Genomic DNA, 27409 nt, shown 5'->3' with positions numbered 1-27409 from the left:
GGGCTGGAGGCTTGGGGCCTTCTGCGTGCCAAGCAGAGGCTCTGACACTGAGCCAGGGCCCCTCCCCACAAGGATGAATCAAGCATGGAGTCCCCTTGCCCTAAAGAGTACGGGCAGAAGAGGGAGAGGATTAGTTTACAGGGCCTATAGTGCCTCACCCACCCCTGAGGGGGAGGCGCCATGGCTCAGTGGCAGAGCCTCTGCTTGGCATGCAGAATCTCCCAGGTTCAATCCCCGGCATCATCTCCAGCTAAAAGGCCCAGGCAGTAGGTGATGCAAAAGACCTCCACCTGAAACCCTGGAGAGCCGCTGCCAGCATGAGTAGATGATACTGATCTGGATGGACCCACGACCTGGTTGAGTATAAGGCCCCTTCATGTGCGCTCATTGGGACCATGGTGCAGTGGGAGAAGGGACTTCAGTGTCCCCGCTCCCCAGCACCATTCTTCTGACCTGAAATGGTCCTGATGGTATTATTTGGCCGGGGTGGTGGTGGTGGTGGTGCTGCGCTGCCTGTGTGCTGATTGGAGACGGTGTACTGTTTTCCCAATGAGGCAAAAAGTCTCACTGGGGTACCCAGACACCACCACATGGGGGGAGATGTGCCGTTAGGACCCCATTCTAAGTGGGTGGTGCACCTGAAAACGCTGCTGCACTGTGGTCTCTGACCAGCCAGAAGGGGGGGGGAGACCCACAAGCCCCCCAGTTCCACAGCAATGAAGCTTGTCCAGTGGGAGCTGAAAATGGAGGAGGAGGAGCTGTGGTTTCCTCAATTCTGAGAGATGCGGAAGGCAACTAATTTTGTTTCGGAGGACGGAGCATGTTGTTTGCAGCATGACTTTATGGTCTCCCCGCTCCAGTCAATCCTCCTGACTGTGGTGTGTCCCCAAATTCACAGAACTAGCTGACTTAGAACAGCTAGAAAAGGTATCTGATAAAGACAGTCTTGACTCTCATAACCCATGCCTCAGAAATCTTGTTGATCTGTAAGGTGCTCCTGGAATTGAATCTAGCTGTTCTACTGCAGACCAAGGCGGGGGGGGGGGGGGCTGCCCTTGGAAACCATCCCGGCCGCTTGTCCAGAGACAGTGGGGAGAAATCTGAGAACTAAGTAACTCTGAGAACTAAGGTAAGGGTGGACTTTTAAGTGCTACCACTTGAAATTTTTTTTAGCCTATCCTAATTAAACATTGTTTAGGGTAAGTTTAGGGTTTAGAGGATTGTGCAGGGATCTCTAAATATTTTTGAATAGTTGGTTCATTTTATCCTTGCGTAAATGATGCTGGGGCCCTGAGCTGGATGGGACGGCCCAGGCTAGCCTGATCTCATCAGCTCTCTGAAGCTAAGCAGGGTCAGTTCTGAGTAGGACTTGGATAGGAGACCACTGAGGAATTCCAGGGTCGCTATGCAGAGGAAGGCAAACCACCTCTGAACGTCTCGCCTTGGAAACCCTACTGGGTTGCAATTTGACACACACACACACACACATACACACACACGATGCTGAGAGTCACGACTTGATGGCACATGAGGTTGGCCAAAGCCACAGGCCCAATGGAGCCCAGCCCCCACAAGCATACTCCCACTCCACACACCCCAGCCCCTAAACTACCCGCCAAAATCCAAAGCATACAGCTGTTTGCACCGACCTTCAGATGAGAAAGGGTTCCAGCTCAGCTGTTGGCATCAGCATGCAGAAGGGGATGAAGACCATGATGCTGGTTCCTGCCAATGTGCCCCGCCGGATTTCGCCAGCCCAGGATTCCACCAATCGGTGCATCCCACTTACAATCCCTGCCAGCGGCACTAGCCAAGTTCTTGCTGACGGGGGCCGGCCCATCCCATGGCCTGGAAAAGAGCATTGCTGAGCGCCTGGGCAGGGGACCAAGACAAGAGGGGGGTGGGGATTGGGGCACCTCAGTCCTCTTGCTAACTCACCTATGCCAGAGGAGCTTTGCCCTCCCTCCTCTCCAGTTCTCCTCCTCCGCTCGTCCTTTTTCTCAGCGCCTGGGAGGAGGAGGAGGAGGGGTGACCTGACTTCACAGTCCTGCCTCTCTCAGCTGACTGCAGGAGCAAAAGGGACCGGAGGGATGTGCTGCATCACAACTGGGGACCTGCGCTGGGAGCCCACGGCTGCTGCTCTCCCCGAGAGGAGGGGGGAGAAAGAAGGACCTCTGAGCCACGTGCTGGAGCAGCCGGGAAATGAAGCCTCCTCGGCTACTTGAGCCAGGAGATCCTTCACCACTCAAGGGGGAGCGGGGGTAATGCCTGTTCCTCCCGCACAAGGAAGTCATCCTCTCTGGGCTGATGATGAAATCCCTGAAATAAATGAAACTAATCCCCTGCTGACAGTGCAGCTGTTTGCTAGGAGCCCTCTCTGGTTTGGTCATTTTGAGGCAGCAGCCACACTGAATGCGCTCACTAGGCAATACTTAGAAGACATCGAATCATAGAGTTGGAAGGGACCACCCGGGTCATCTAGTCCAACTCCCTGCTCAATGCAGCAAATTCACAACTGCCTCCCCCCCACCACACACACCCAGTGACCCCTACTCCATGCCCAGAAGACGGCAAAAAAAAAAAATCTTCCAGGATACCTGGGCCAATCTGGCCTGGAGGAGAATTGCTTCCTGACCCCAAAGTGGCAATTGGCATTACCCTGGGCATGTAATAAAGGGCCACGAGAGCCAAACACTGACACAAACCTTCCTGCCCTCCCTCTCATTGCTGACAGATGGCCATCTAGCCTCTGCTTAAAAACCACCAGGGAAGGAGAGCCCACCACCTCCCGAGGAAGCCTATTTGACTGAGGAACCACTCTATCAAGAAGTTCTTCCTAATGTTTGAAACTCTTTTGATTTAATTTCAACTAGTTGGTTCTGGTTCGACCTTAACTCAGCACCCTTCTCTCTATGACAGCCCTTCAAGTACTTGAAGACGGTTATCCTATCACCTCTCAGTCATCTCCTCTCCAGGCTAAACATACCCAGCTCCTTCAACCTTTCCTCACAGGACTTGGTCTCCAGACCTCTCACCATCTTTGTTGCCCTCCTCTGGACACGTTCCAGCTTGTCTACATCTTTCTTAAATTGTGGAGCCCAAACCTGAACACAATAGGTGAGGTCTAACTAGAGCAGAGCATCTTTCTCCTTCTTTCTGCTGATTCTCACCCTTGCCTCTCTTCTCTCTCTAATCTCATTCTATCACTACCTGAGCACAGAGCATAAGATCCTACTGGCAAGATCCTCCTCTCTCCTCTGCAAAAGGTATCCAGGCTTCAGTTAGGGGGAAATGGGCTACATCAAGCTGTCATCTGGCCATCCCCAAGAGATCTTTCATTTTCTGACAATGTTGGGGCTGAGGCTGAGGTTGAATGAAGAAGAAAAATCATTTTTATACCCTGCCTTTTCTCTACCCTAAGGAGTCTCAGAGCAGCTAACAATTGCCTGCCCTCCCCACCCCCGAACAGGCACCTTGTGAGGTAGGTAAGGCTGAGAGAGTTCAGAGAGAACTGTGACTAGTCCAAGGTCACCCAGCAGGCTTCATGTGGAGGAGTGTGTAATCGAACCCAATTCTCCAGATTAGAGTCCACCGTTCTTTACCACCACACCACGCTGGATGTGCGGAGGCCAGTTCCAATCCCCAGTGGAGCCATAACCTGTTTGGAGGTGGGTGAGTCTTGGACAACCACGACCTCTCCTTCACAGGGTTGTTGTGAGAATCCAAGGTTGATCTTAAGCTGATTGGATGGCAATAAAACTAAATTCAGCCAAACTACACCCGCTCTGTTATTCCCAAGGGTCCCGTTACCCACCTGGCTTCTATGACAATTCTCCCAAGTAGTAATTCTGTATATTGTGAAACGATTTGGGGAGCGATTTCTTTTAGGAGACCCTTGTGGCAGACTGTCGTGCTCCAGCTCTGGGGCTGCATCTGCCCCCCTCCCCCAAGGTCAGAGGTTCTAAAACTGGTTGTTATGCTTCGGTTCTAGAACGCTGCCTCTGGAACGCCCGTTCCGTTCCTGGTCACTGTGGAAACCCCTCCATCTGAAGAGCAACAAGGAACCTCCGGCCTTGTCCATTCCCCTCTCGTTGGCCAGCGGCGGCCAAACCAAAAAATGAGAAAGGCGTCGTGCACACAGCCCTTCGCTTAGAGCCTCCCCTCCTTTCCGGAGCGGATGTGTTTACCTGGACTCCGGTTCCGTTGGCACTCCCTGCCAACTCTGGTGCGGAGACCGCGCCCTTGCCCATCTCGGCAGGGCTGTTGTGCCACCCTCTCGTCAGCACCAACTGTGCCATGAAGAGCTTTTCCAAGCGCGAGGCCGACCGGAGGATGTTCCTGGAACAGGTTCGGGAGAGCAAGGAGAACGGCTACCTCCTCTCTTCCAAGAAGATCGGTTCCGGGGCTTTCTCCAGAGTCTACCTGGGTTACGCCACCCAAGAAAAAATGATGCAGAACTACAAGCTGGCCTCAGACCTCAGGAGCAAGCGGCACTCCATGGTGAGCACCAAGAGCTGGGGGAGTCTCTGCTCACATGCCCCCCCCCCAGCTTTTGGGGAAAGGGGCTGGGCAGCAGAGGTGGCCCCCAAGGATAGGCCGCGCTTAGCAGAAGAGTCTGCCCATGGATTGCTGGCTCTCAAATTCAGCAAGAAGGCACCCAAGCTGCGGTTTGGAATTATCCCATATTGATGTGCTCTTGTCAAATTTCCTATGGTAGAAGCAATAGCCTGGCATCTGATAAGGGCCCAATAACAGCAGTAATTCCATTAATCTGGGATTATCCTGCATTTCTTTCAGAGGTCAAAAGGAACGCGCGCACACATCCCCAAAAAACAGAGTAAGCACACATTCTTGCAGGCTGGAGCCAAATAGAATCATAGCATCATAGAGTTGGAAGGGACCACCAGGGTCATCCAGTCCAACCCCCTGCACAATGCAGGAAATTCACAACTACCTCCCCACACATCCCCAGTGACCCCAACCCTCCCCCCGCCATACAGGATCCCCCAATCAAAGCACTCCCGACAGATGGCCATCTAGCCTCTGCTTAAAGACCTCCAAAGACGGGGACTCCGAGGCAGCACATTCCACCGTCCAACAGCCCTCACCATCAGAAAGTTCCTAATGTTTAGGTGGAATCGCTTTTCTCTTAGTTTAAATCCATTACTCCGTGTCCTAGTCTCTGGAGCAACAGAGAACAAGCTAGTTCCCTCATCAACATGACATCCCTTCAAGTATTTAAACATGGCTATCATGTCTCCCCTCAACCTTCTCTTCTCCAAACTAAACAAACCCAACTCCCTAAGTCTCTCCTCATAGGCCATGGATTTCAGACCTTTGACCATTCTGGTCGCCCTCCTCTGGACACGCTCCAACTTGTCAACATCCTTCTTGAATTGTGGAGCCCAAAACTGGACACAGTATTCCAAGTGAGGTCTGACCAATGCAGAATACAGTGGTAGTATTACTTCCCTTGATCTAGACATAATACTCCTATTGATGCAGCCCAGAATTGCATTGGCCTTCTTAGCCGCCATATCACACTGTTGACTCATGTTCAGTTTGTGGTCCACTAAGACTCCCAGATCTCTTTCACATGTACTGTTATCAAGCCAACTCTCTCCCATCCTGTACCTGTGCTTTATGTTGTTTCTGCCTAGGTGAAGTACTTTACACTTCTCCCTATTGAAATCCATTTTATTGCTTATGGCTCAGCTCTCCAGTCTATCGAGGTCATTCTGAACTCTGACCCTACCCTCCGGGGTATTAACTACCCCTCCTAACTTTGTGTCATCTGCAAATTTGATTAGCATGCTCTCTATTCCATCATCCAAGTCATTTATAAAAATATTAAATAGTACCAGTCCCAGGACAGACCCCAATGGTCACTCCTCTCCAGGATGAAGTTGTGCCATTAATGAGCAGGCTTTGGGTTCAGTTGGTCAACCAATTACCAGTCCACCTAACAGTAGCAGTGTCCAGCCCACATTTTACTAGCTTTGTTTCAAGAACATCATGGGGGACTTTATCAAACGCTTTACTGAAATCAAGGTACACTACATCTACAGCATTCCCTTCATCTACCCTACTTGTCACTTTCAAAAAAAGATATGAGATTAGTTTGGCATGACCTGTTTTGAGAAACCCATGTTTACTGTCAGTGAGCACAACATTTCTTTCTAAGTGCTTACAGACCGTCTGTTTAATTATCTGCTCTAGTATTTTACCTGGCATTGATGTCAGGCTGACTGGGTGATAATTGTTTGGGATTTCTTTTCCCCCCTTTTTAAAGATGGGGACCACATTTGCCCTCCTCCAGTCTGCTGGCACTTCTCTGTTCTCCATGAATTCTCAAAGATTATTGCCAGTGGTTCTGAAATCACTTCAGCCAGTTCTTTTAACACCCTTGGATGCCCTGGAGACTTGAATTCATTAAAGGTAGCCAGCAGGTGGCTCAGAGGTCCTTCTTTCTCCCCCCTCCTCTCGGGGAGAGCAGCAGCCGTGGGCTCCCAGTGCAGGTCCCCAGTTGTGATACAGTACATCCCTTCGGTCCCTTTTGCTCCTGCAGTCAGCTGAGAGAGGCAGGTTGAATTCCTGAGGATTGCCTGCCTGCTAAACCACCAGCCTTTTATGAGCAGCGGTGAGAGAGGCCAAGGCCAGGCCACACTCATCCCTTAGTAACCTTCCAAGTGTTTCCTGTCTCTTTGCAACTGCGGAGTTCCAATTCACATCTCCTGCATGTCTTTCCTCTGCTGAATTGTGCTGTCTTAGTAGAACAAGCCTTGATGCTCAGAAGCCTGGTTGCAATGAGATGGTGTGTGAGAGCAAAGGTCCCAGTGAAGTCCTCTAGCATACCTGGCATCATGTTTAAATCAAGCTTAAGAGAGCCTTTGAGGAGGTAGAACTTTAAGGGAACTCTTTGCATTGGTTGAATGTGAAATCCAGATGAATAACGAAGCCTTTGAACCAATGGAGGGGGTGGCCAGAACTGCCTGCCGCTTCCTGGCTGTACCCTTTTGGGGAAGCTGGCCTAGGAATTGAGGCAATCGGGGTTGATGAGAGCCTGGATTATGGAATGCAGGAACTATCCACGGTGCTGAAACCAAACCTCTCTCCCCCCGCCCCATCAAATCAAAGAGCAGCCTTCCTTCCTGTTGGAGGCAATGCAGCTGGTCAACTGTCTTGCATTTCTTAAAAACTTGAACCTGCTTAAGCCAAGTCCACCCAGGGCTAGCTAAGCAGTAGAGGCCTCTAGCACCTTCCATGGCAGTTGTAGGAGAATTTAGCTTCCAGGTTCGACTGAGCTGGCAGCTACCCAAACAAGACGCAGAGAGAAACCTCTAAACAAAAGTAGAGTTTAATGTATCGATACATTGAGAAATCAGTTTCTGAGTTCTCAAATCATCCCAGTCCTACTAAGACTTATATATAGACAGAAAAAGCACACGTGGCCATCTTTTCCAAGAAATGACCGCATTTCATCATTCTCTGTCCTTCTCTGACATTCTCCGTAAATTCTGGGTAGATTCCAGTGTTTAAACAGATGAGCAAAATGTATTACTTACTGAAGAGACTTACAGGACAAATGTACACAGTAACTCATATACTGATTAGCCATTGTGTAAATATGGAAGCAAGCTAGTGTCTTTTCTTTTGCAGTTGTATGAATGCCAAAGAGTTGCTATAGATAGTTATGACTTTTAAGAAAATATAATTCTATTCCATGTTTGATTCTGCTTCCCTACACCCTAATTATTTTAATTTCATCACAGTCACCCGGCCCATAAGTCATTGTTGGTGTTCTCACCATTGAATATGTTCCTACTCTGCTCAGAGATGCTAATGGAACCCGTTCCCCACACAGCCTCCTTTTGACCTGGTTATATAAATGCTTTTAACTAGCAAAGAACAAGCACGGCACCATCTCTCTCCTTGGCAGAAATTTAACTCCTTGGGAGGGATGCCAGATGCCAGATAGCATCTGTTCCTGACAAGAACAGGAAGAGATGGAATGACCCATAGAGGGTGGACATAGAGATAATAAATTCCCTGAACATGAGGTGGAAAAGGGCCATTTTGCAAAGGCAATTTTTGGGGTTCGCTTTGACTGATACCATCTCGATCATCGCTTTAGCCAAGTGGAGCTGACAAAGTGGCGGCAGCCCAGACAGAGACTCCAAGGTAACAGGAAGCTTTTAGATCGCTGTAACTTCTATGCTTAAAGAGCCTGCCTTAGAGTAAGACCCGCTAGGACATATACAGCATTGAGGAACAGGCAATATTTGCACCTTTCTTTGATCTCCCTTGCTCAGTCTGTTGTGTGGATTTTTTTTTCATTTTAATATAAATTCTTTACTATTTTAAATGCTGGTAGATGTTCTCCATACCACATAGACCTCCACTGTTCAAGCATGATATTCAGAACAGACACCATAGGGAGATAGTTGGTTGCCAGACAGCTAATTTCCCAGGAGAGTGCAAGCATGGTGAACCATCCCCGTAGTAGCCGGTCTCTGGGTAGCGGTAGATGGTGGGCATGAGGAGGAGCCTTTGAAGAGCAAGGCAGCAGTGAAGCCGGGAGGGTTGGCCCTCTTGGCAGGAAGTTCCTAAACTGACCAGCTGGTCACAAAGAAGACACAAGAGAAAAATCCCCTCTAAGGGTCCAGCGGGCTGGGGGAGTGGGGGTGTCACCGGGCAGAGACGCAGGACTCTGTGCCATATGGAAAAGCAGTCATGAGTTTATGCTTGTGAGCTGTAGATTTCTCCCACACACACAATGCACCCCCTCCGACTCCGCCACACTCACTCTCCCCTTTCTGTTTGCAGGTTGCTATAAAGATCATCTCAACGGCAGACGCTCCTGTAGAATATACCAAAAAGTTCCTCCCAAGAGAAATCTACTCCCTCAATGTTACCTACAAGCACTTAAATGTTGTGAGCCTCTTTTCTGCTCTATTTTATGGGGGGCGGCCCTGGACAGCCAGTCTAAGGTAGTGGTTAGAGTTGCACTAAGAGCTGGGAAGCCTGGGGTCAAATCCGCACACCATTGTCGAGCCTACTAGATAACAGTCACTCTCACTCTCTCTCTCTCTCTCTCTCTCTCTCAGCCTAAACTACCTCACAGGGTTGTGGTAAAGAAAAAATGGAGGAAGGGAGAATTATGTATGCTTTCTGGAACATTTCTGGAGGAAGGATGGGATTAGAATGAGAGAGTGCAGATTTATTTACTTGGTTTATAGTCTGTCTTTCTCACTGAGACTCAAGGCAGATGACACAGCCTATGTCAAAGCAATCATAGAATAGACTCATAGAATCATAGAGTTGGAAGGGACCACCAGGGTCATCAAGTCCAACCCCCTGCACAATGCAGGAAATTCACAACTACCTCCCCCCACACACACACCCAGTGACCAGAAGATGGCCAAGATGCCCTCCCTCTCATCATCTGCCTAAGGTCACAGAAGCAGCATTGATGACAGAGGGCCATCTAGCCTCTTCTTCAAAACCTCCAGAGAGGGAGAGCTCGCCACCTCCCGAGGAAGCCTGTTCCACCGAGGAACCACTCTGTTAGAAAATTCTTCCTAATGTCTATACGGAAACTCTTTTGATTTAATTTCAACCCGTTGGTTCTGCTCCGACCTTCTTGGGCAACAGAAAACAACTCGGCACCCTCCTCTATATGACAGCCCTTCAAGTACTTGAAGATGGTTATCATATCCCCTCTCAGTCTTCTCCTCTTCAGGCTAAACATACCCAGCTCCTTCAACCTTTCCTCATAGGACTTGGTCTCCAGACCCCTCACCATCTTTGCTGCCCTCCTCTGGACACTTTCCACCTTATCTACATCTTTCTGAAATTGTGGTGCCCAAAACTGAACACAATACTCTTAAGTGAGGTCTAACCAGAGCGGAGTAAAGCGATACCATCACTTCGCGTGATCTGGACACTATACTTCTGTTGATGCAGCCCAAGACCGCATTTGCCTTTTTAGTTACAGTATCAGTAGAATGAGACATTGAACAAGCCATGGAATCGAAAGAGGATTACAGCAATCTGAACCAAAGCAGAAAGCATTAGACACGATATGTTAAACAAGGCAGAAAATGGTATTGCATGAGCCGAAAACAATAGGGCATGGAGAGGATAATACATCCTGCAAACAGATAATGCGCACAGTGGTCTAGTTCACAGTCACCATGTTGTTAGCCGAAATGCTCCTTTATATGGGGAAATTAGCTGAGCAATCGGTAACTATGTATTTTTATAGCGATCTCGCACTCAACTATACCAGAATCCGTTTAATGAGACGTTTGAATAAAGACAGAGACTAGGAGTTCCAAATTAAACAGTGTTTATGTATCCAAGCATTCAAATGGTGCAGTACAGACATACAAGAGGCTAAGAAATATCAGAGAGTAGCACAGAGACATTTGCCAACGTGGCAGGAGAGCGTTGACCCAATATTTACCGTATCTAGATGAGGTGTTGTCCAACTCACGCAGGCTATTAACAGATTGAAAAGGAAGACCGAGATGGGGGTAGGGGTTCCCGTAGACTTGACCAGCAAGGCGGGAGGGAGAGTGGTTAGGTCCGCGAAACCAAACCAACAGAGTAACGGCTAAGATGCCAGTAAAGACCTAAGGTGACTAGAAAGGGCCAGGGGTATCCCAGTTATACTATTTTCTGGGGGCGGGAAGAGGGGTTTGACCCCTCCCAGGTTCCCAGGTGACAAAAGGTGACAGAAGGACTAAGCTGTGTCTACCGGGGCAGGGTAGTGAGAATTTGGAAATCTTTTCTAATGCCAATGGCTTTCGCAACCCGAGATGGTCAGGAATCTCTCTGCTGATCTGATTTACATTCAGGAACAATAGGTGCGATCTGTGCAAATGTCCTGGGGTCTCTGCAGCTGGACAGGAGAGATGACTCATCTGGATATCAGGATCACTGCTAACGACCCATTGAGCAACGGAGGAAGTTGGGAGGGGGAGCAGCTCGCATTGAGTACGTGGCTGTCAGCTCTCTGCGAAATGGCTGCTGCTAGAACAGAGGTTTTACAGGAACATGGCTCCTCTCAGGCTCACAAGAGACAGCCCTTTGCATCTGGTTCCTAGTGGCTGGTTGCCCGGGCTGGCGAGAGCGGCTGTGTCAGTTTCAAAAGAGCCGCGTCGCGACTGCCCAGTAGCGTTTGAGGCAGGCGCGCGGCTGGAAAGCAGTCAGTGCGCTTGCATATCGGGTTGCCAGGTCCAGTCCTGGAGATTTAGGCAGGCCCGTATGCTATCAATGTGTAGGAAGCCACATGTTTGGACCCTCTTTTCACTTCCAGGAGTGAATGGGAATCCACATGCGCCTAAGGAGGCCGCAAGCACTACCCCCCCCCACACACACATCCTGCTTTAGTACAGGAGCATGGACACATGAAGCTGCCTTACGCTGAATCAGACCCTTTGCCCCTCAAGGACAGGGTTGTCTACTCTGACTGGCAGCGGCTCTCCAGGGTCTCAGGTGGAGGTCTTTCACATCACCTACTGCCTGGTCCTTTCAACTGGAGATGCCGGAAATTGAACCTGGGACCTTCTACTTGCTTTGCTACTGATGGCCCTTCCCCAGCACAGGCTGAAGGGCTGGGATCGCCAGTGGAAACCGGGAATGGGGAGAGTTGGGTGTGCCAGCCCCATAGAATGGCTCAGCTAGATAGTTCAGGGCTTTCAGAAGGATGGTAACCAGTGGTAAACTGCATTAGTCTGACCGGTTTCCAGAAAGGAAAGATAAGCACCACCGCTGTGGCTGTAGAGAAGTGGTTCCCAACCTTTTTTTGACCAGGGACCACTAGAACTTTTTTGTTCGGTGCAGGGACCCCAAAGTTCAAAATAAAAATTCCAAGAATTTGAAAATAAACTTTAATCATAACTGTTAGTTAAACATTAAACTTAGAATAATATTTGAATATATATATTTTATAATAGAGAACTTTTAATTGAAAATATTAATTTATTATGGGTTTATAACTTTGTTTTGCGGACCTTAATTTAGTTCTCGTGGACCCCTGGGGGTCCACGGACCCCTGGTTGGGAACCAGTGCTGTAGAGGGAGGGGGGGTCTCATGCCCAAAAACATAACTCCTCAATTATCCATCGTGGTATTTATTGACACTGAGGCCTTCAGGAGACTTACAAAATCTAAGACCAGCACTGAGCGCAGAGAGAGAAAAAGCAGGACCAAGCAAAACTTAAACACATGGTGTTTGCACCACCACCACCACCCCAATCCAGGGCCGGAGAATGGCACAAAAACAGAAACAAATATCTCCCCGGTGAGCCATTCCCACCTGCCAGCCCCTCTTGGCCTGAGATGCACATCTTAGTTTTGTGTATCTGCAAAAGCCATGGGATATGCGGGATTTTGTCTTAAAGAACAGTCTCTCTCAGTAAATAGCTTTAGGAAAATTGCTTCTTTTGTTAGGGATTCAGGGCAAGTCACTTCTTTACATGAACAAAGGCCTATTAACAATTCTGTAATTTTTGCATCATTGAAATGTGTTAAATCTTATGCTTTGCTTCAGTCCATTTTTAGATTTCTGGTTTGTTTTGCAACCCTAATCTTATTATATTGTTTTCTGAATGTCCTATCCTGTTGGTTAGAATCATAGGGTTGGAAGGGACCACCAGGGTCATCCAGTCCAACTCCCTACACAATGCAGGAAATTCACAACCACATCCCTCCCACACCCCAGTGACGCCTATTCCATGCCCAGATGGCAAAAAACAAACATTGACTCATTTTGTGTAATCTGCCTTGAGTCCAAGTAAGAAAGGCAGACTATAGACAATGTAAACAAATAAATCAATAAAAATACACGGTCAGAGCCCTGACGAGTGAGGGAGAAAATAGGATCCCACTCCTTTGTTCAGCTGTCAGAAGAGGTGTGAGGGATGTGTTACAGTTTCCCTTTCTGGCACTACAAAATCTCTTCTCCAAACTAGTGGAGTGTATGGCAACAACTGCAGAGGTGGTCAGGGGTAGAGAGAAGCACCCAAAGGTATGAGGTGTGCTCACTGCGCTTCCACAACCACAGCCCAATCCCGAGTCCTCTGGCCTTGTGCAAGCGTAATGGGGCCCCCGTGCGGCCTGAACTCAGGGCTCCTGTGCTCAAGCAAACAGCAGCACAAAGCAGAAGCCCAGAGCTGAGCCGCTTGCCGTCTGCAGGGCTGAGAGCCAGCGTGGTGTAATGGTTAAGAGCAGTGGTTTGGAGCGGTGGAGTCTGATCTGGAGAGCCGGCTTTGAGTCCCCACTCCTCCTCCACACAAGCGGCGGAGGCTAATCTGGTGAACCAGGTTGGTTTCCCCACTGCTACACATGAAGCCAGCTGGGTGACCTTGGGCTAGTCACAATCTCTCAGCCTCACCTACCTCACTGTTGTGGGGAGGGGAAGGGAAGGAGAATGTAAGCCAGTTTGATTCTTCCTTAAGTGGTAAGAGAAAGTCAGCATATAAAAAACAACTCTTCTCCTCCTCCTCCTCCTCCACCTGAGCAGTGGACTCTAATCTGGAGAACCGGATTGGTTTCTCCACTCCTCCACACGAAGCCAGCTGGATGACCTTGGGCTAGTCACAGCTCTCTTAGAGCTCTCGCAGCCCCACCCACCTCACAGGGTGTCTGTTGTGGGGAGGGGGAGGCAATTGTAAACTGGCTTGATCCTTAAGTGGTAGAGAAAGTCGGCGTATAAAAACCAGCTCTTCCTCTTTGAGAACATGTGGCACAGAGCTGTTCTTCAAGACTAGGCCACCGGGCCTGGGGAGGGGATGAGCGCAGGCCCCCTGGCCCCCACCTCAGAACGGTTTGGTCCCTTCGCAGATTCAGCTCTACGAGATGTACCGGAACAGCAAGCGCACCTACCTGGTCTTGGAGCTGGCCTCCCGGGGGGACCTCCTGGAGCACATCAACGCCACCTCCGACAGGAGGGAGTTCCCCGGGCTGGAGGAAGAGGAGGCACGGAGGCTCTTCCGCCAGATTGTCAGTGCCGTGGCCCACTGCCACAACGTGGGCATCGTCCACAGGTGAGGGGAGCAGCTGGGCGGAAGAGAGGGGAGGGCACGGCGGGCGCTGGGGCTCAGGGACTCCTCCCAGACCCAAGGCGGCAGGGCGCCAGGGCTGTGCTCCACTGCCCTCGCTGGAGACTGGGTAAAGGGAGCCAGTTGGAGTTGGGGCAGAACCAGAATCAGTCTTTGCCTCAGGAATTTTCCACGGCCTCCAGAAGATTAAGGCCGTACACACAGGCGTGGTTTTGCTCTCACTTCCTGTGCCACGAACCTTTCAGGATAGAGGACCACTTGTTCCTTTTGGTCTTTTGACGCCTGCATTCATTCTGACAATGCCAAAGTGCCAGATGGCTGCTGCGTACTGCATGAGCACAAACAGGAATCTGTGTGCGCACAACGCACTAAGGTGTCCTTCCACTAATGCCCTGACCTAGAGGGCCCCGGCCCCTAGATCTTGGCAGCTAAGCAGGGCTGAGCCTGGTTAGTATTTGGATGGGAGACCTCCAAGGAAGTCCAGGGTCGCTACGCAGAGGCAGGCAATGGCAAAACCCCCTCTTTGCGTTGCTTTCCTTTGAAAACCCTACAGGGTCACCGTAAGTTTGCTGTGACTTGACAGCACTTCCCACCACCACTGTTCCACTAACAGCTCTTCTCTTCTGGTCCCAGCAGCTTGGAAAACATGCAGGCTGTGTCTGCTGAATGGAGCAGGGATACCGTCAGCAGTCGGGGGGTGGGGGCTTCCCTGTGCAGCTCTGTCGTCCCGCCCCCCCCCCCCCCGTGCCTGGTTCACTTGGAACCCTCCGGCTGGGGTCCTGCCATCCCGACTGCCAGTGCGGCCCACTCAGCTCCAGCCTACTGCAAAGATGCAAATGTTCCCAACTGAGAAGAGCTGTGTTTCAACACACGTTAGTAGAGGCCAGAGGGCCCTCGTGCCACACGCGGAAACTGGGCTCCATGGAGCGGTTCTTCCTTGCATCTTTGGGTGTTCATTGTTGTCTAAGCCCTTGCGAGGAAGTCAGCAAAAGCTTCCCACTAGCTCCACACCTCAGCACTCGCTGGTCCACCTGGGAGAGAGAAAGAGAGAGAGAGAGAGCACCTTGCCAATAAATGCTGTTCAGGTCCTTCTGCCGTTTGTGTTTCCCCCAGAGACTTGAAATGCGAAAACATTTTGCTGGATGAACGTGGCTTCATTAAGCTAACAGGCAAGTGTTTCCTCCGTGGAGTGGGAGGGCAGGGCTGTGCATCGCAGCTTTGCATTAAGTGAAGGGGTGGGGGTTAGGGCCACTTCCAGGCAGCCTGACAGCACCCTCCCCCCAACAAAGAATGTGTGAAGGGCCAAGATCAAAACATGTGTAAGCAGAGGTGGGCTTGGGGTATTCAAGCACCTCTGGAGTGAGCTTAGGACCCTCGCCCCAAGAAGCTCAGGGCCGGACACATCAGTCTCCCCTCCTCCATTTCATCCTCACAACCACCACCTGGTGAGGTAGGTTATCTGAGAGAGAGTGGCCGGCCCAGAGAGCTCCGTGGCAGAATGCGGATTTGGAGCCAGGTCTCTCTGAGCCGAGGTCAACGATGCTTCCGCACCAGCTTGGAGCCAGCCGTGCGTGTTCTCCTCACGCACCAGATCCCACCCCCCAAATACGGATATTTTCAGAACTACTCTGACAGGGAGTATTAGCATCTGGAAGAGCCTTCTCAACTATCACGCTGGCGGGGAGATCTGACCCGCGTCACCTTGACCTGACTTGCCTGATCCTTCCTGCAGATTTTGGGTTTGCCAACCGCTATTCCCTGAAGAACTCCCTCATGAGCACCTTCTGTGGCTCCGTGGCCTACACAGCCCCCGAAATCCTCATGAGCAAGAAGTACAATGGGGAGCTGGCTGACCTGTGGAGCCTGTAAGTGTGGGGCAGGGGTGGGCGGGCAGGCAGGGGGGCACAAAGATGACCCAGCTGAGCTGCAGCAGGCCTCCTTCCAAGGACTGTTGTGGCCATGCAGCTCACAGGCTGTCCCGGGATCCGTGCCAAGAGGAGGCGGCAGCACCGCTGGCTCTCTTGGAGGGAGTCCTGCTGTGCCCAGCGCCTTGGGAGCTCGGTCTGGTGCCAACCCCGCTCTGGTACTTTCCTCTCCTGCACAGTGGGGTGATCCTCTATGCCATGGTGACAGGGAAGCTCCCCTTCAAGGAGCGCCAACCGCACAAGATGATCCACGTGATCAAGCAGGGACTGGCTTTCCGGCAGCCAATCTCACCAGGTACAGTTGCAGACACAGCTGTGGCATGGATGGGGGTCCTCTTCTCCCATCTCTGCCAGCCTGCAGTTCAGATAAGCCTGCCCAAGGAGGAGGGATGGCACAGGCAAAGCTGAGACAGGAGCAGGGCTGCATTAGAGACCAGCTGAGCTAGGGCCTTGGACTGCTGCCAAACAAGGGCCGTGGCTCAGTGGTAGAGCATCTTCTTGGCATGCAGAAGGTCCCAGGTTCATTCCCTGGCATCTCCAGTTAATGAGACCAGGCAAGTAGGTGATGTGAAAGACCTCTGCCTGAGACCCTGGAGAGCCGCTGCCAGTCTGAGTAGACAGCTCCTGATGGACCAAGGGTCTGACTCAGGAGAAGGCATCTTTGTATGCTCACATGTGCATACTTTCTGCCACCCCCACCCCCCCACACACTCAGGATAAAAAGTTAAACACCGTGTAATCAGTAAAGCGGGCAACACCAACTCTGCATGAGGCCGTGGCCTGTAAAAAAAACTAGAAAGTCAAAAGACCTCATTAACTGGAGGAAATCAACAGCTAGCCACCAAAGGCCAGGATGGAATGGGACACGTTTTGCCTGCTGCCTAAAAGATAAAGGAGATGTCGGCAGAGGGCCGGCCCTTGTGAAGCAGGGGAAGAGTTCCAGAATGGGGTACAACCACAGGCAAACCCCCCCCAAAAAAAACCCTCTCTGGCAGAACCCTCCCAACTGCCGAAGGGAGGGGCACCCCAAAGAAAAGCCTCTGACAATAGCCCTGATCGAACAGGCAGGTATGTACAGGAACACGGGAGCCCCTCCATTGTTCTGCTCCCAGACCGTTTCAGGCCTAGAAACAAACACATGAAGCTGCCTTCTACTGAATCAGACCCTTAAGGGTGCGTCAAAGTCAGTATTGTCTACTCAGACTGGCAGCCGCTCTCCAGGGTCTCTGGCAGGGGTCTTGGAGATTGAACCTGGGTGTTCGGGGTCAGCCTGCAGAGAGCTCCTCAGACGAAGAGGAGGTGGAGGCCTCAGCAGGTTGATCCAGAACACGGGGACCTTCTGCATGCAGAGCACAGGTGTTCTGCCAGTGAGCTGCAGCCTCTCCTCTGGACCCAGCACCAGAAATGGCCAAGAAACAAACTGGAAACCAGTAAAGCTCTATCTAGCACCAGGGCTATATTTCCACTTACTGGCAGCCTGGCCAACACATTCTGGGCCCAAATCGTCTTCAGAGGCAGCCCCGACTGCAATATGCCCTGCAGCATGACAACGGCCACCTTTGATTGGCTCCTGCCCATGAGTTGCTTGCCCAGCCTTCTTGGCCCGGGCCCTGGGTGGGGGGCAAGGGAGGGTGCAAGGAAAGCGATGCCAGGGAAGGCCAGCTGGGCCCAGAAGAGCGAGTCTCGGCCTGCTCTTCTTCGCATCCCCTCTTGTTCTGCCTTCCAGAATGCCAGAACCTCATCGAGGGCTTGCTCCAGCTGAAGCCGGCAGCCCGCCTGGGGCTGCAGCAAGTGGCAACACACCGCTGGATGCTGCCCGCCACCTCGGCCATCTTCCACCGGGTGATGAGCTCCATCGGGGCCCACCCAGAGTGCCACACAAGCCAAGAAAAACCAACTGCCACGCAAGGTACGGGATCACACCCACCCACCCCTCTCCTGCAAGGAAAAAGTGCCCAAGGGAAGTAGAGCAGCGTCGCCTCCCTCGCGCCGAGAGCCTCAGCACTCCCCACATCCTGGTGTGAACAGAGACCCCATAGTGTCCAGATCACGCAAAGTGATGGTATCGCTTTACTCTGCTCTGGTTAGACCTCACCTAGAGTACTGTGTTCAGTTTTGGGCACCACAATTTAAGGATTATAGACAAGCTGGAAGGTGTCCAGAGGAGGGCAGCAAAGATGGTGAGGGGTCTGGAGACCAAGTCCTGTGAGGAAGGAGCTGGGGTTGTTTAGCCTGGAGAAGACTGAGAGGGGATGTGAGAACAATGTTCAAGTACCTGAAGGGCTGTACTATAGAGGATGGTGCCAAGTTGTTTTCTGTTGCCCCAGAAGGTCGGACCAGAACCAATGGGTTGAAATTAAACCAAAAGTTTCCGTCTAGACATTAGGAAGGATTTTCTAACAGTTGGAGCGGTTCCTCGGTGGAACAGGCTTCCTCAGGAGGTGGTGAGCTCTCCTTCCCTGGAGGTTTTTAAGCAGAGGCTAGATGGCCATCTGTCAGCAATGCTGATTCTATGACCTTAGGCAGATGATGAGAGGGAGGGCATTTGGCCATCTTCTGGGCATGGAGCAGGGGGTCACTGGGTGTATGTGGGGGTAGGTAGTTGTGAATTTCCTGCATGGTGCAAAGGGGTTGGACTAGATGACCCTGATGGTCCCTTCCAACTCTATGATAATTCCTTTGGGAGGCCTGAAGTCTGCGGTGACAACCTAATGCCGAGAGGAGGGTGGCCCTTGGCTGAGGCGTATCCCGGAGCACTCACTGCATTGCTCAGAGAGAACCACACCTGCTAACTGCTAAAAGGAGCCACACGGACTCCGGGGTCCCCTCTGCACCATCCTGCCAAACACACACACGCAATAAGATACGACTATTAATATTGTAGGTGAACTGTACCTTTTTTAATCACGGGAGAACCTCTGGACACGTAGGGTCGTCTCTCCCTCAGCACCATCAAAGCGTAGCCAGCCTTTGTGTGCCTGGAGTGGGCAGAAGGGCTTCCCTCCCCGCCCCCCCGCGGTCCACAGCCACTCAGCAGGGGCGGGGCGGTCGCCTGGGTGCCCGGAGGAGGGCCAGCTGGCGGCAGAGGAATGGGAGTAAAACCACCACCACTCCACTGTGAGCAGCTCGCTCTTTTCTGGAGTGATGCTACTCTTCCTTCTCTGCAGTCAGCTTGCTCCCCCCTTCCCCAGCAGGGGCCCCAGGGTTTGGATGAGAGCACAGAGGCTGCAGGGAGGAAGAAAGGAAGGGCCCCCGGAGAGGACGGGTCCTTCCCTAGAACGAGGCCTACATCGCAGGGAGGCTCACAGCTTACCCATCCTCTGTTCCTCTGGCAGTGGGAACCACCTACCAGCCACAAACCCTGCCAGGCAATGACCTCGCCCACTTCCCCTGGAACACAGGAAGGGTGCCACATCAGGGAAGAGCCCCCCAAGTGCTCTTTCAGAAATGGTGGCCTGTGGGGGGCTCTCTCTCAGGATCTTGAGGCAGGGCACGAGATCCAAACCGCACACTGAATCATTACAATCCAGACCCGTAAAACTGCAGCTGCCCCATTGGGGTCATGAACAGGAAACGCAGCAGGAATAAAGACTCTTGTTTGGGAATAACCCCCCCCCCCGCCGTCTGTCCCCTTTGCAGCTGAGACCGGAGGCTCCAAGTCGCAACTCCCCGGCCTGGAGAGCATGGCCAAGAGCTCAGAGGGGCCGACCAAGGAAGCCAAGACCCTGCCGACCCCCCGGGCCGCCTCCGCCACAGGAGCGTTCCCCACTCGGCCGAAGGTGGAGAAGAGGAGCCCGGAGGCCATCCCCGCCAACTGCATCCTCCAGCTCCCCTCCCCGCGGAAAACCGAGCGCCCCCCCAGGCTCTCCTTGTACCGGCCCAGTCTGCTCACCACCCTGCAGCCTTTCCACCACCTGCCCAACTTCCGCAAGCCCGGCTCGGCCCTCTCCACCAGTGCCTACGTGGCCAGCAAGCGCCTCGGGGAGAAGGTGCCGGCCCGGGCCGCGGCCCTGGGCAGCGGCTCCTCAAGCCTGAACAAGCAGGTCCACTCCCTCTACACCATGACTCCGTGCCCGTGAGCCACGTCCCAGCCCCATGCCCCCCCCACCTCGGACTCGAGTGGCTCCCCGTTGGGGCCGGGGGGCCCTCCCTCGCCCAGGCCTGACCCTGCGCCAGAGGACAGGGTGGAGGGAGCACTATTAAATCTTATTCAGAGTCCCGGCCTGGCTGCTGAAGTGTCTGTGCCGCCCGGGGCCGGCCCTCTGGCACCTGCCGCGGACGTGGAACTGAGGCGGTGGTGGCAGCGGTGGCGTCCCCCAACCAGGCTGCCTCAGTGGCCCAAGCGCTGTTATTCTGTTTCTCTATATACATCAGTGTATCCTTGCTTTGCGTGGCTGCCTGTCTCACCCCCTCGCATCGCCGTGTGCTCGCAAAGGGCTGCTGTGCCCCCTCCTCCCAAGGGTCTCCCAGCGACCGCACTGGGTGGGAGGAAGCGCTGGGCTCGGACTCCGCTTCCCTAACACCCCCCACCAGGAAAAACAGCGCGCTTGCTCTGCCCTCAAAGGCCCCCGTCTGACATTGATGCCTATTGAGACTGCCTGGCCATCTTCCTTGGGCATCCCTGCGCATGAGTGAAGACTGGTAGGCCACCCCCACCTGCTGGCTCCCTCTTTCCTCCTCTCAGGGGCTCCCTTCCATGTCCTCTGGTTGGCCAAAATGCCCACTGCTGCCTGGTTTCCTGGGCACCTGGCCCTACGCCGGTACTGAGAGCTGCCCAAGACCATGAGCCCGTCCCCTGCAGCTCAGCACCAAGTCACTTCCCCACCAACACTTGGGGCCTCTTGCATACAACTCACATTGATCTGCTGTTCCAACTCCATTCCCCATCTAACTTCATCGGAGCACTCTGGATTGGGTTATTTCCACAGTCCCCATTTCCCCACTTGTCCAGAGCAGGTACCGTGGTTCCTAACTCCCCAGGGCCCACCCGGCAGCCTCCTCTTACCCCGCCAGGCCGCAAGGGGCAGCCTCCTACCTTCACTCCAGGCCTCGCAGTACTTGTAAGATCACCTTGGCCAAAGCCTCACTGTGGTCCAGGTGCATTAAATAATTAAATGGTTCACCAACTTAGAAAAATGAGACCACGCCTGCCTGTAAGAAAGAGCAGCTGCCCGTGCTGACCCCAGCTGCATCTCACTAGACTGCTCAGCTACTGACTTTCCACAACATTTCAGAGACAGTGGGTGGGCCTGTGTGGGCACTGCTGTCCCCTTTCTTGGGTCCTCCAGGACGTTGCCATCCTGTCACAGGTCACCCGAGGACATGGGCCAACCAGCCATTCCGAAGGCCCTGTGCCCTCTCGGTTCCGCAACCTGCAAATCCAACACCTTGACTCTGCTTCCCACAGAGCCAGGGACAAGAGGATGCAGCCAGCCCTTTGCTCCACCGCTGGCACCCTGGGCACCTCAGCCAGGCTGGCCTTGGTGCCAACTGTCTGGGAAAAGCCAGTCACTGGTCTCATTTAGTCAAGTTGTGGACTGAGAAATTCCCCCCGAATAGCATTACCAGTGAGACCCTGGAGCAAATTTCGCCATTTATTTTCTTCCTCCGTCTTTCTCGCTGAGACTCGATGCTGGTCCTGCCCGTCTTTCTCCTTGCTCTTCTGCCTTCCGCCAAAGACTTGCTCGGCCTTGAGCGTCATGCAGTTCCTGGCTTCTGGTCTTCCTTCAACCCCTTTTCCCAAGAAGCAGCAGAGAAACAAGTTCTTTGGGTGCCCTCCCCTTTCTTGGCAACATGTTTCCAGAATGGCTCAGTGCATTCATTCCCGCCTCCCCTGGCTGCCGTTCCTTGGGTCCCCCGCCCAGCCCCGGGCTTTCATGGGCTGTCGACGTCTCTTTCAGCCTCGCCTGGGGATCCTGCACCCACCCTTGCAGGCCCTGCAGTCCAGCACACAGGCCTGGAGGTCCTTCCTTCCCTACATTTGGCCAAGACCCAGACTATGGTTTTGGTGTTTCTAGTCCCTCTGTTCCCTTTCAGCATCATAAATGGGGTCCTCTCAAGATCATGCTAACAGACATCCAGCCTCCCCACAAGGATGGCCCCCAGACAGGCTCAAAAGGAGGCCCCTGCTGTGGGTCCAGCAACATCGCAGCTCACCCAACAATCTACAGCCTGCTGCTCTGAGAGCAGCCCCACACTGCCAGGGGTCGCATCTCACTCTTCTTCCCCTCAGAACTCTCCCTGCCCCGGCTATCTTTTCTCTGTGGCCCCGCCCCATCATGGCAGGTTTCCAGCAAACCCCAGAAGAATGAGGTGGAGGGGGGCAGGGCCCCATGCTAGAGAGAAGCTGTGAGAGATCCCCCTCTCTGAGTTTGCTTCTCCAAATCAGTTGCTCAGACGTTGATACAGAAACAATCGATTTATTGAAGCCTTCAGGAGATGAGACAGGCACAGGTAGAAAGTTGCAAGTGAGGGGCTATACGGGTTTACAGAATATATTGACTCCAGGGCACTGGGGCACTGGGGTTCACACTTATTGTTATGGGAAGTTACAAGCTTGGCATAATACAAAACATCAGACAGATCCCAGGAAGTCTGGGCGGCTATCACACTTCCAAGGCCGCATCGGCCTGAGGGAGTACTGGCAGGAAGAACAGCGGGGGGGGGGGAAGATACATGGGCCATCAGGCCTGGCGCCTGAGACCAGAAGGTGTGAACTGCTTTTACGAGTTCACTGATAACACAGCAGGTGATGGAAAGCAGAGACACAAAGACAGAGACCCTCACATTCTGCCCCCCTTAAGGCCCCCCCCCGGGGTCCCCGAGAGGACGAGGCTTATCGGGATAAGCAAGGTGGAATTCCCGGACTAAGCGAGGAGCCGCCATGTGGGGTGCGGCCACCCATTCGTCATGAGCGGAGCCAAGGTTTTTCCAGCGAACAAAGTAAAACAGTTTCCCTTTCTTCCATTTGGAGTCTAAAACCTTGGATATTTCCAAATGGGTGTCCCCTCCTACCACGGTAGGAATCTCGTGTGCGGGAGGGGGGTGGAACTGGGGGGCTGCCACATAGGGTTTGAGGAGGCTTATATGAAAGACTGGATGGACTCCTTTCAGAGTTTTTGGGAGGTCCAGTTCCACAGTAACCTCGTTGATTACTCTGGTAATGGGGAAAGGTCCCACATAACGGTCGCTCAGTTTTTTGCAGGGGCGAAGAGAGCGGAGGTTTTTGGTGGACAGATAGACTTGCTCCCCCACCTTGAGTTCCCATCCCGGAGACCGGTGTTTGTCTGCTTGTTCCTTGTACTTGCTTTTTGCCCTTTCCAGATTTTTGAGCAACCATGGCCAGGTGGATTTAACCACCTGAATCCACTCCTGAAGGTCAGGGGTAGACTGGAGCTCTGGCGAGACGGGGGCAGAACCGAAAGGGCCGAAATCCGTCCCGTATATAACTTGGAAGGGACTAAAGCCGGTAGAGGAATGAGGCGCATTGTTATACGCATATTCGGCAAATGGCAGCAGGTCGACCCAGTCGTCCTGGTGGAAATTTACATAGCAACGCAAATAACATTCTACCACCGCATTTACTCGTTCTGTTTGACCATCCGTTTGGGGGTGATAGGCGGAAGAAAGGCCCTGCTCTTCCACTCCCATTAACTTTAGGAAGGCCCGCCAGAATTTGGCAACAAACTGGACCCCCCGGTCGGAGAGGACCTTCCTCGGGATCGAGTGTAGCCTGAGGACGTGTGTGATGAACAGTTTAGCTAAGCCCTGGGCTGAAGGAAGGCCTGCACATGGAACGAAGTGAACCTGTTTGGAAAAGAGGTCTGTGATAACCCAAAGAACCGTTTTTCCCCGACTCGGAGGTAGGTCGGTGATAAAATCCATGGCGATGACTTCCCAGGGACGGGAGGGGCTCTCAAGCGGTTTGAGAAGCCCTGGGGGTTTTCCCATCCGTTTCTTGGCTGTGGCGCAGGTGGGGCAGCTGCGCACATACAACTCTACATCAGATCTCATACCGGGCCACCAGAATTGTCTTCGAACCAGGTGAAGCGTTTTTATGAAACCAAAATGACCCGCTAGCCTGGCACCATGTACAAGTCCCAATACTTCCTTGCGAAGAGAGGAGGGGACGTACAGTTTCCCCCCTTGCACCCACCAAGTGTTGGTACGTTCCAGACCAGTGGGGAGGAGATGATGCTCCTCCTCCTGCAAGGAGGCGTCCCGGAGTCGCTGTTGGAAGGCTTCCGGGATGCCTTTGAGTGTAGGGGGGGTCTCCGGTGGTCGGGCTTGGGACCGGGTGGTGACGGCTAAGCTAGGAACTTCCCCTCGCTGCTCGGGAGTGAACAGGGAGTTGACTGGGCGATCGAAATCGTTGCGATACTGGGGAAGTCGTGACAAAGCGTCGGCTAGGGCATTTTCTTTGCCAGGGACATGTCTGAGAGTGAACCGGAACTTAGCGAAAAATTGGGCCCACCGAACCTGTTTGGCATTGAGTTTTCTAGCCCCCTTGAGGGCCTCAAGATTCTTGTGATCGGTACACACTTCGAATGGCAGTTCGGCCCCTTCCAAGAAGTGTCGCCATATGGTAAGGGCATGTTTGACCGCTGCTGCCTCCTTCTCCCAAATGGCCCAGTTGATTTCAGACTGGGAAAACTTCTTGGAGAAGTAGGCGCATGGTCTCAACCGTCCCCCCTCATCCCTCTGCAATAGGGCCCCGCCCATGGCTACATCCGAGGCATCCACTTGCACCACAAAAGGCTTGGTGCAATCTGGGTGAGCCAAAACGGGTTCGGATGAAAAAAGTAGCTTCAAACGTTCAAAAGCTAGCTGGCACTGGGGGGACCATTGCAAACGGGCTGAGGGAAGCGCGGCGCTAGCCCCCTTGTCCTTGGTACGCAACAGGGCAGTGAGGGGAAGCGCAACTTGGGCAAAGTTAGGAATGAAGTTCCGGTAAAAATTGGCAAACCCCAAAAACTGCTGAAGTTGGCGGCGGGTAGTGGGGGGTTCCCAGTCCCGCACTGCCTGGACCTTGGCGGGGTCCATTTCCAACCCTTGGTGGGAGATCACATACCCCAGAAATGTAATGGAGGGTTGGTGGAATTCACATTTGGACACCTTAGCATACAGTTTGTGCTCCCGCAGCCGCTGGAGCACCTCTCGCACTAGGCGCACATGGTCTTCCATGGTTTCAGAGTAAATAAGGATGTCATCGAGAAATACCACCACCCCCCGAAACAGCAAATCATGCAAAACCTCATTAATTAATTGCATAAAGACACTCGGAGCCCCCGAAAGTCCGAACGGCATGACTAGGTACTCAAACATCCCAAAACAACTGGAAAAGGCCGTTTTGGGTTCGTCTCCTTCTTTGATGCGAATGCGGTGGTAGGCTTCTACCAAGTCCAGTTTGGTGAAGATTCGGCCCTCCTTTAATTGTGCTAGAAGGTCAGGAATAAGAGGGAGGGGGTAAGCATTAGACTGGGTGACTGCGTTCAGTCTGCGAAAGTCAATACACAGTCTTAAATCTCCCGTCTTTTTCTTTACAAAGAAAGCTGGGGCTGAATAAGGAGCCTTGGAGGGGCGTATGAAACCCCTCGCCAGATTGACATCCAGATAGTCTCGCAACACTGTCTTTTCACTAGGGCTCATGGGGTAAACCTTTCCCTTAGACAGTTTGCCTTCCCCTACAATCTCGATGGCACAGTCCGTTTCTCTGTGGGGAGGCAGTTCGTCGCACTCTCTAACATCAAAAACATCAGTAAATTGCGAGTACTCAGAGGGTAATTGAGGAGAGACTGGGGCGGGGGACCCTACCAGTGCGGCGGCTGGAGTCCTGAGTACCCGTTCCTTGTCATGCAACCCACAGGGGTTTTCGGGGAAGGAAAGCACCCGTTTAACCCAATCAATGGAGGGATTGTGCCCCCTTAACCAGTTCATCCCTAACACCACAGGGGTTACAATAGGGGCGATAGTGAAATACAACCGTTCCCAATGTTCCCCCACGGACATAATCACGGCTGCAGTTCTGTGGGTCACCGGGCCCCGTTTAAAGTCACTCCCGTCCATTTGGGAAAAACGGAGGGGTCCCGGAAGCCGCTTGCGCCGGACACCCAACTTCTTGGCAGTTTCCTCATTTATCATGGTGCGGGCACACCCCGAGTCGACCAACGCGGGGACCTCTAACGGGGGGCCCCCTTTGGGTAGGGACAGATGGACACGCACAAATACATTGTCCTCTTGGGCGCTTACCATCGGTGGAGCTCCTTGCACAACGATAGGGACGGTCTGCTGCGGAGCCCCCTCTACAGCAGACCGACGGCGTTTTTTGCCGGCTGTTCCCACTCTTCCTCCTCGCTGGAAGAGGGGGACGGGGTAGTGGCCTCCGGGGAGCCGTCCGAATCAAAGACGGTATTTGTAATCCGGGACCCCGATGGGACCGTAGAGTCGGATGCCCCATCCTGGGGACGTGCGTGGAGAGCGGAGGGTGCGCCGGAGCGCCGGCTCAGTGGTCCACTTCTGCGGCGAGGCTGGCTGTCGGCGGCCGGTTTCGTCGGCTCGGCCTGGGTTTGGCGGGGAGGGGTCGGACGGCCTGAGCGAGAGGGGCATTGCGATGCAAAGTGACCCTTTCCCCCGCAGATCAGGCAGACGCCGGCCTCGAACCGCTTGCGGCGTTCCGCGGCCGAGAGGACCCCGCCACCCCCTTGCCGGAGTTCCCGGCCACGGTCACCCCGGGGCCTGGGGTCTCGCCCAATCCGTTGCTTGGACAAGTTCAGGAGTTGTTTGCGATTCTCGATGTCAGCAGCATGGCGAACCCAACCTTCCACATCCGGGGGGTTCCCTTGCATGAAGGCCCAATGTTGGAGGTCTGGGTTGAGACCCTCCCTGAAACATTGTACCAAGGTAGCCTCACTCCAGTCCAGAATTCGGCTAGCCAGTGACTGGAACTCACTTGCATACTGCGCCACCGACTTAGTCCCTTGGCGCAGTTGCATCAGGGAGGCTTTAGCCCGCTCACCTAGAGTCGGGTCCTCAAAACGGTTTCGGAGTGCTACCATGAACTCGTCCAGGGTTCGCAGCACCGGCGAGCGGAGTTCATACTGCAACACCATCCAGGCAGCCGCCTCCCCTTGCAGTAAGGAAGCCACGTACTGCACCCGGGACTCCTCAGAAACGAAGGTTCGGCCTTGTTCCCGCATAAAAATGTCTACTTGGACCATAAAAAAGGTCAACTGGTCTCCCGACCCGTCATACGTGACTTTCAGGTCCCGACGGGCCGGGGGGGCAGGGGTTGCGGGCGGAACTACTGGCGCCCCGTCTGGGGGAGCACCGGCTGGAGGTTGCAATTTCAGCGCATCTAGGGTCGTGGCCATCTCACCCATTACGCGTTGCATGATCTCCATCTGCTCCTGCATAGCC

General features: G+C 53.1%; 1 protein-coding gene across 1 annotated transcript; it reads left to right on the top strand.

Annotated features, from left to right (window-relative positions):
• Positions 1-4296: 4296 nt before the first annotated feature.
• Positions 4297-20073, top strand: LOC130481460 (testis-specific serine/threonine-protein kinase 5-like). Its single transcript, XM_056854108.1, has 8 exons — positions 4297-4500; positions 8827-8934; positions 13852-14054; positions 15183-15238; positions 15802-15934; positions 16174-16289; positions 17721-17903; positions 19634-20073. Exons 1-8 carry the CDS (start codon positions 4297-4299, stop codon positions 20071-20073), a joined length of 1443 nt encoding a protein of 480 aa, XP_056710086.1.
• The last annotated feature ends 7336 nt before the right edge of the window (positions 20074-27409 follow it).

This window comes from Euleptes europaea, chromosome 8 (genome assembly GCF_029931775.1).
Source record: "Euleptes europaea isolate rEulEur1 chromosome 8, rEulEur1.hap1, whole genome shotgun sequence".
NCBI lineage: Eukaryota > Metazoa > Chordata > Lepidosauria > Squamata > Sphaerodactylidae > Euleptes > Euleptes europaea.
This window is presented reverse-complemented; position numbering and strand designations above follow the sequence as displayed.